The sequence below is a fragment of the Amborella trichopoda genome, chromosome 3 (assembly GCF_054954075.1).
Source record: "Amborella trichopoda isolate Santa Cruz 75 chromosome 3, AtrichopodaSantaCruz75HAP2 v2.0, whole genome shotgun sequence".
Taxonomy (NCBI): domain Eukaryota; kingdom Viridiplantae; phylum Streptophyta; class Magnoliopsida; order Amborellales; family Amborellaceae; genus Amborella; species Amborella trichopoda.
Window position 1 is genome coordinate 51,915,677 of NC_142338.1, and position 9,471 is coordinate 51,925,147.

Genomic DNA, 9,471 nt, shown 5'->3' on the forward strand with positions numbered 1-9,471 from the left:
CTTTTAATTAAAATATTTTAAACAAAATAAGCAAAGTACCCCTAAACAATAAATGCTTCTTATAAGGAAAAAGTTTATATAAGGATGGAAGCTTATAATGTAGAACTATGGATGTACTTAAAAAATCCATCGGAAAAAGTAGTTTTAATGGTGAAAGACTTTTTGATTGATCATCTCGATATTGAGATGTATGACTATAAAAAATAAAAAGATTTTAAGTCTCATAAATAGTACATTTTGCAACATATTATCTACACTGTCCATTGTCAAGATTTTTATGTTTGTAGATTTATTTGATTTTAACCATTTTTTAAATTTAAAATTTTATAATTAGATATAAAAATAGATTTCGAGATAATCCTTAAAACGTTTTACATCAAAATTATGTACCATGATAAAATTTGAAGGTGTACTTTATCTCTACAATTATGGATGCATCCGTATGCTAACTGTTCCTTTTTTATAAAAAAGAACTAAAATACCCTTAAATGTATTTTTAGGGTTTTTATAAAAAAAGCCTTACTAAATTCTTTTTCTTTTTTTTTTTTCCTTTTTTTAATATAAAGAGGTAAATGGACTATTTTGCCCTCTTTTGAAAACAAATTCCAAGTCTCATTTTTTCTCATCTTGCATGATCTCTTTATATGATTTCTTATCACCCCTTTTGTCACGTCTCTAAAAGCCTAATTTTTCAAGTTCTATCTCATTTTCTCTCTTTAAAAACTCGACTTGTTTTTCCATCTTTTCACATTTTTCCTCTAAACACCTATCATGTTCTTCTCCACTATCATAATTTTTTTCTCTCAAAACTCTTGTCCCATCTCATATTTTCTCTTGCATATCTTTATTTTACGCACCCAGCTCTAATTCTGTGCGTGACATCTTCTTTATTCTCTCTATTTTTTTGGATTAATAGCTTCACTTAGAGATCCTAAATAGAGCATAATTGGGGACCAAAATTTATGTAGCCGATTTAAAATAATTGAAAAAATACTTTGACGATGATGATGATTTTTTGTGAAAACTACAATGAGCACCCCTGCAGCAACTTTTTTTTGTTTTTAAAATTGTCCAATATCGGATGTTTTGTCTCTCTCTCGGAGCTTGTTGGGTTTTTGATGTGCACTATCAAATAATAAAAATGTTGTATAGGTCACGGTATTCTCCTGCCGCCCGGAGTTGTCATTGCCAGATAAATGAGCAATTAAGGGGTGGGGTCATTGTAATACTTGCAAAAAAATATATTCATACAATATTAAAAAAAGGAGAAGATAGTGTCCCAACATGATTTTCTCGTATCATTAACCACTATTGGGATGAGGATGATACGTATACGCTATAAACATATTACTCTCAACTGGTGCGGGCATAATAAAGGCATACTTTTTTTTATATATAGGGTGCGGTTTGTATAGAGCCGAGACTCTAAACAACCAAAAGTAAAGCGCACCTTCAAACAGTGTCAAGAAATGTGGTTTCAATACTAGAAATTTTTGTGATAGCTTTAAATATATTTTTATCTTTAATTATAAAATTTAAAGCTTAAAAAATAATGTAAATCGAGTAGATTTATGAAACCTTAAAAATCTTGAAAATTTACAGCCCAAGAATGTGTTACAAGATCCACTATTTTCAAAACTTGAAATCCAGTTTTTTCTCATGTCCATGCATCTTGATGTCGAGATGATCAATTTGAGGATATTTGGGCATTAAAACAACCTGTTCTAGTGAAATTTTTTAGGCGGACTCTAATTTGATTGTTCAAGGTCTCACTCTATGTAAACTTTTTCCTTTTATAAAACTTTTGTTGATTATTTTTTAAAAAATTACAGATTTATAAAGGATGCATCAGGCATTATTATTTCCTAAAAAATCAGATACAATAAATTGAATATATGCTGATGTATATCTGAAAAACTGAGATTATATACTTCACAAACTTAGAAACTAAAGAAAAGAAGAAGAAACTAATACGTTCGCACTCAGTATCTACTAGGCTCAGTATATCTCACCTACAAGCTCGATGGTAGACGTTGGTTAAAAAGGAGACTGCTGACAAGAAAAGAGACCTCAAGGTAAAATATAAAAAATGGGGATTATTTTTATATAATAGACGGTTTATATAATGTGTTATAATATATATTATTATTAGAGCTTAAAATCTTAATTTTTTTTTCATAACCATAATGGTTAAGGCCGAAATGATTGATTTGAAAATTTTCTAACACTAAAACTGCAAATTTTGGCACGTTTCGAGGCAAGGCTTTAATTTTGATATGGCTGCAGCCCTATCAAATATTTTTCAAAGAATTTGAAGTTTATTACCCTGAATTTCATAAGTTTAGTTCAAGAAATTAAGGATAAGAAATTGCATATATTTAAGAGAATATTCTCATTAAGACAGGTAGAATTGGTTAATCCATGGACAAACTCCCCAAACAATAGGCCCTTGAAAAAGGGCGACTTGCTGCTAATGAGCTGTAAAACAAAAATACCATAAAAGAAAATAGTTTGATAGGGCTGCAGGTCTATCAAATTAAGTAAAGCCTTACCTCATAATTCATCAAAAATTACATTTCAAGTACCGGAAAAAAAACCTTTACATCAATCATCTCGATTTGTTAGATGTAAAAAAAATTAAGATTTTAAACTCTAAAAATAATATTCTAACAAATTATTTAGACCGTCCATTTCACCCTAAAATTAAGTGTTCATGTATCATTTTGAGAGTTCCAAATTTTATTTTCAATATTGGAAATTGATTTAGATCCATGGAGATTTCGTTGCCAAAAGTGCTTTCCAAACAAGGATTTATAGGGAGGGTTTATTTTGTTTTCAAAAAGCCTAGTTCCTATAGAAACTTCATCCCAAAATCTAAATAAAGATCACCCAACATAAGGAGGAATTATAGCTATGTTAAAACATTTGCTATCGTATTCATTTATTTAGACAACATGTTTGCCTTCAACATTTTGCGGACCCTTTGTTTTAATATATTGAAAATGAAATCCTCATATCCCTCCTATATTCTCATGTGAAAAAATTAAATAATATAAATTACAATGGATATATGCATGCTCTCGCTTAGGGTTTACACAATGTGTGAAACCGAAAGTGAGATCCTATTTTGAAAATAAATGCATTTTTCAGAAAATTTATCAAAGAGTAATGATCCTATGAGAACCTCCCACACCATGTGTATAAGACCCCAAAGATCACCAATAAATTTGATACAGATCTATAAAAAATTATCACATGGATGTGAAACTTAACTTTTTTAAAGATATGCGTCAAATTTAATGATAATCCTTTAAAATCATACACATATGTAGGTCTCATAGGATCATTACCCTTTATCAAAATACACATAAGAGTTCAACTATTTAACATTTTCCCGTATGTTTTGAATTAATATCAAAATACCCATCACAAATTTAATATTTTACCTATATTTTTTTAATTAATTTCAAAATACCAATCGAAATGCACATCATGGATTGGAATAATTGGAAAGGCCAAGTGTTAAATTGTTGAAAAGCTACGAGTAATTTGACAAATTCCCCTTGTTTACAAGAAAAAGTTTTATATAAAGTTGCAACCTTCAGAATTAAAGTGTACCTCAAAATTCCATCAAAATGACATAAAAAAACCCTCCAATTAATCATCTCGATATCAAAATAAATAAATATAAAAAAATCAAAAAATAAAAAACCGAGTCTCAAAGAATACAACATCTTTTAGCACATTATCTAGACCATCCATTTTTAAGATTTTCATGTGTCTATAGATATACTTGATTTTAACTATTTTTAGAGTTTAAAACATTATAATTAAAAATAAAAATAAATTTTGAAGTCATCACAATATTTTTTGAGACAGTTTATATAAGATGTCAAACAGAAACTGTAGTAGAAGAAATGTGACATTAAATCAAAATATTCATGGAAAATCTCTCATACTCAAAAAGGCTTCTGCCAATAATGATGTTTTGCTTAATCTCACATAATCAAAGGCTTCTATTCTAAGCCAATAATTATTGTTCAAAACAGGGCAAGCAACATTCAGTAGCAATTAGATATCTAGAATTAATATGAAGTTTACTCATAGATCCAGGCATGAACAGCGCTCTGCCAGGCAACGACTCCCTCAGGGAACCACAAAGCGATCTCCTTCTTTGCGCTCTCCACCGAGTCACTCCCATGAATCACATTCCTGCCCACAAATGACCACTACGTTAGATTCTATGGAACACGGGATGACTACTTAACACCCTTGATTCATCACAGATTGCATAAAAAGCCAATTTTTATCATTGTCCATCAATAAAGAAAAGTTACAAAAGGAAAGCTCAATAGTCGGCCTTTTAATGGGAAGCGATATGATTCACCAGTGTGAGAGAGCCAGATTGTCAATCCATTCATTGATTCATCTTTATTTGAGCTATAATCGCAAGCAGCTCTTCTAACCAAAAAGCTTAATCTTTAGGCTGTCAATCTAGATTAATAAAAAAAATGCAAATAAAACTTATTCAACTGCATAAAGAGGAGAAATAACCTCATACCTATCTGGCAGTGATCCCATGAACACAACCACAAATCCCCAATACTACTAAATTTTAAACAACTGTTAGTAGGAGCAAGACTAGCATTAAAACGTCAATGTTAAAAAAAATCCGATCTCAAAAAACAAGCACATAGCCGCAGAGCCCCATTCCTCATATTTTTTACATTCATAAATACGTCACTTTGAGTAAAGGGAAGGCCAAGATATTACAACTTCTTACTTTTTCTATATTACAACTCAACATTTTATTCCCCTTATTTTATAGTTTAGCTATTTAATCCAATTTACACTTTTTGGTTGATCACCTTAACCCATCTGAACAGAGGAACAATAAAATATCTGGTTCGATGAAACCAATTCAGTGTTTGATAATGTTATTCCCATGCCTCAGGCTTCTCATATGATTGGTTGATATTTACATCTCGGGTTCATATCGCCACTCATTTGAAGGTTAACCTAACCGAGACACCCATCAAAGCGTATGTGCCCTAAAACATCCAATAAGCTATGATCCACATGTGAGTAACAAGTATGTAATGTTAGAAAGTAAACTTCAACTACATGTGATTTTCTTTTTCTTCAATTAACAATGTTTCATCTGTATGTGCCAAACTAGGGCCTTAATGACAAGTAATGCGGTACAAAATTGGTTTAAAAAATATGCTTCTCAGCAACATATGTAATTTTAACTAATTACAATAAATTTTTGTCAATTAAGAACAAATTAATCAGTGACGGTCAAACTCGAGATTTAGTACCATCATCATCATCCAAGCTTTATCCCAATTAGCAGGGATCAGCAATACAAGTAATTTTAACTAATTACAATAAATTTTTGTCAATTAAGAACAAATTAATCAATGATGGTCAAACTCAATATTTAGTACCATCATCATCATCATCATCATCATCCAAGCTTTATCCCAATTATCACGGATTAGGAATCATGTTCCACCATTGTTCTATATCAAAGATCATACCCCTCAATAAGACCAAAAGTCACTATTTTTTCTCACTACTCTTATTCATGTCCTTTTGGGCCTTCCCTTTGCCCTTTTAGAGCCTTCTACAACCAAATCCCACCTCCTGACCAATGTTGTATTAGGTCTACACCACACATGGCCAGCTGATCTAAGTCCACTTTCTCTCATATTATCGTCTATTGAAGCCACACCCAAGTTCTCTTGTATGTATTCATTCCAAAATTCTATCCTTTCTTGCCTTGCCACTCGTCCATTTCAACATCCTCATCTTAGAGACGCTCATCTTATAGATATGTTGTTTCTTGACCGCCCAACATTTCGTCCTTATAAAGCATGGCTAGTCTTACAACCGTCCTATAAAACCGCCCCTTCAATCTCAATGGTATGTGGTGATCATATAAAATTCCGGATGCCATATGCACTTCACCCACCTCGCTCTAATTCTTTGTATGATATCTTCCTCAATCTCTACTAAAGATTTAGAACCACAAGCAATTCAAACAACGATGCACATGCAGTTCTCATCATGCACATTCCTTTCATGCTACTTCCTTCATATGTAAGATCGACATTTCTTTTCTTTTCCTTTCAGCCCTTTCTCTCTAGTCAACTAGTAATTCCCCTTTTAAATTTTCAAAATCATCTCATCAAGAAGCACAAGTTCTAAACCAAACAGCCCACACAAAATGATGTAATAAAACTAATGCTACAAATCTCAATCCCATGATTTCATGACAAATCAAAATTAAACTTTCAAAGCAGAAGATAACAAGCATTAAACATCATATAATCTTTCGATGACAAAATCAATTACTTTACCTGCCAATATCAATTGCAAAGTCACCACGAATGGTTCCAGGTGCCGAAGCCAAGGGGTTTGTGGCTCCAATGATCGTCCTACCAGTCGAAACCACACTCTTGCCCTCCCAAACCATGGCAACCACAGGGCCAGAAATGATATAATCAACAAGCCCATTAAAGAAGGGTTTCGCAGAGAGATCCTCATAGTGCTTCTCAGCAAAAGGACGCTCAACACTTAAGAGCTTCAGGCCTACATTAAGGGAAAAAACATTCAAATTCAGTTTAGGCCCCTCGGGGCAATAAGAACCCAACAACAAAGTACTGGGCAATCCCAGAAGGACAAAGTTTCAATTAAAGCATAAAAGCTTCACCTTTAAGGGAGAAACCTTTCTTCTCAAACCTGGCAATGATCTCACCAACCTGAAGCACAATAGACACAGGCTCAGAATTTACATAATATGGCATAGGCTGCTCAGATTTTCCAATATAGGAAATAGAAAAAAAAAAATCAATTATGCTCATTAAAAATGGAAAAATAATACGAAAGAGTGACAGAGTCAAGAAACAAAGCAAAATAGTAAAAATATACATTTATTTCTCTCAATGTCAGTAATGGATTCCTGAATTTCAAGGTTGATGCAAAAAATTTTAAATCTCGTCTCCAAGAACAAGAACTTATAAATCTGATCAAGTGACAATGTCCATCAGACTACTCAAACACGAGCAAGTTTGTTTGAATGAGGAAGCAAGTAAAAACCAATAGAAATGAAGGAGGTAACGCTCATTTTTCATTTTGCATGGAACCCAACTCAATAAAGCTAACTGCTTTTCATAAATATAACAAAAATGCCAGCTTACTAGCCTTTTCACATTGTTTGAGAGACGTATTTGATCTACAAAAACAGCAGGATCGCTTAATAAAAGGCTAAAAGATTCTTCTTTCCAGTAAAAATACATTCATTTCAAATTCAAACCTTAATCAACCTTTGATCAGTGGAAAAAAACTCAACAACATCACAGAGTTCATGAATCATGTAATGCTAGAACAAAATTAGGAACCAAACAAGTACAGTCCCCAAAAAGTAGAAGAAATTAGGAAACAGAAGAAGAGAATAGACAGCTTTTTTTTTTTTCTTTTTTTTTGCAGAGACTGAATAGCCCTTTCCAGTCCAACCGAAGAAGAAGGCATAAACCCTAAAAATAGTGAGACTTTGTCTAAACAAGAAACCAACAGGCTTATCAGGAAGAAGGAAAAGAAAGGAAAAGGAAACAGGGATAGATGCAATACGAGGCCTCTCTGAACACCATCAGGCTTGATCATGATGAACGTCAGCTCCATCTTCCTACAAAGGCAGAGAACTTTACGAACCAAGAGAGAGAAAGAGTTTCACAGGTGTGTGAGAGAGAGGGGTATATCGTTACACAGTGATCCCTTTATAGAGAGAGAAACCCTAATCTAAGGGAATATCTGCTTTTTTTTTCTCGGCTTTTGTATTTTCTTTATACTTTGGCTTTGAGATATTCGTGGCGGGGAAAGTACAGTGGGATCCATATGACCATAAAAATCTGAAAGGTAACTAGGCATCAGTATCTATCACCGTACAAGTTACATGGATGGAGTGAAGAGAGGAGACGTACCATAGGCTCATGACATCTTGTGGGTTCAATCTTTGTAGACGATCGTTCATCATATTGGAAAATGGTTTGAAAAGTAAAGCCTCACTTCATAGTATTATGAAAATTAAAATTCAAGTATTGAAAGACTTTTATATCGATCATCTCAGCTTGAACATTATCTTTGTAAAAAAATTTAGGAATTAAAGATCTAAAAATAGTGTATTTTGTAACAAATTATCTAGGCCATTCATTTCGCTCTAAAAATAAGTGCTCATAGATCCGTAAGATTTTGTACTATTTTTTTTGTTTCAAATTTTATTGTTGGTGTTGAAAATTGATTTTAGAGCCATTATAGAGATTTTTATTGCTGAAAGTGCTTTTCGGATGGAGATGAGGATTTCAGATAAAGCTTTATTTTGTCTTCATAAAACCTAAGCATTATAGAAACTTCATCATTTGATTAATGGTGATGACCCTTTCTATTGTCACAATCGTACAATCCCCACCCCTTCTCTGTACTCCACAAGAGGGGCTGAGTGAGCTTCCTGCCTCTGTCTTGGGCGTGTTTGATGCGGAGGAAGACGATGCATCTTCTATGAACTTTCGGAGTGGCAGTTTCTAATGAGGACTATGGAAGACACTACATTGCTATTTTGGAAGCTGTAGGAAGCGGGGAAGCGGGGACTTCAAAAATACTGTAGCATGTATACTATGTTGCATTGGATCATAGTTTATTTCTACTCCCTCGTTAGAAGCCAGACTTGGCAGCATTTTTTAAATATGAAATTTTGAGAACGACTCAAGAATTAGTAGATGAATTTTTTCAAAAAGATTGAAATTTGAATTTTCTAACACTTAGATCTCCTTATCTAAAAATTGGATGGCATCTATTCAATCTCAATATATTACTATTTTTCAAGTTCGTAGAGGGTACAAATAGGATTTTTTATTTATTGAGGTTATTCTATGGGTTGAAGAGGTTACATCCTCAAGTCCTAAAATTGATTTTTGATTTTAGATGGCATTTTACTTGAGGGAGCAAACGTACATCCCATTCCTGAAAGTAAAATAATCTTTTGGCATGTATCATGATCCAAGAATAGACAACCAGATTCCAACACGTATAAAAACTCTTAACTCTCCATTTTATGTGGGGGGGGGGGGAATTCATCGCATTGGTGTTACCACCTCCAAATCCCTTTTAGAGAGTAAATTTTCTTTCCTGCTCATTTGAGGCCTTTGTTTGATATACAAACCAGTGAATATTTAAGTTATTTGCAAATTAAAATGCTACTAATTAGTGCTCTACTTTGGACGTCGGAAAATGGTCATGTAAGACAGCCCGGAACTCCTTTTATTGGCCTCAATGATTAGATCACGATCCCCATCTCAATATAGCGTTTTCCTAGTTGGAAATTAGTACATGTTGAATCGCATTATCTAACAATTTTCCCTCTCCATTTTACTAATGAGTTTAAATCCCAACTTGGATTTACATCTTGCATCA

The 9,471-nt window shown here is 33.1% G+C and overlaps 1 protein-coding gene across 1 annotated transcript; it reads right to left on the reverse strand.

Moving 5' to 3' along the window:
* Positions 1-3,906: 3,906 nt before the first annotated feature.
* NDPK1 (nucleoside diphosphate kinase) lies at positions 3,907-7,771 on the reverse strand. Its single transcript, XM_006838518.4, has 4 exons — positions 7,636-7,771; positions 6,719-6,767; positions 6,366-6,597; positions 3,907-4,212 (listed from the first exon to the last, which is right to left on the reverse strand). The coding sequence occupies exons 1-4, from the start codon at positions 7,684-7,686 to the stop codon at positions 4,098-4,100; spliced, it is 447 nt and encodes a 148-aa protein (XP_006838581.1). The 5' UTR covers positions 7,687-7,771; the 3' UTR covers positions 3,907-4,097.
* Between the last annotated feature and the right edge of the window lie 1,700 nt (positions 7,772-9,471).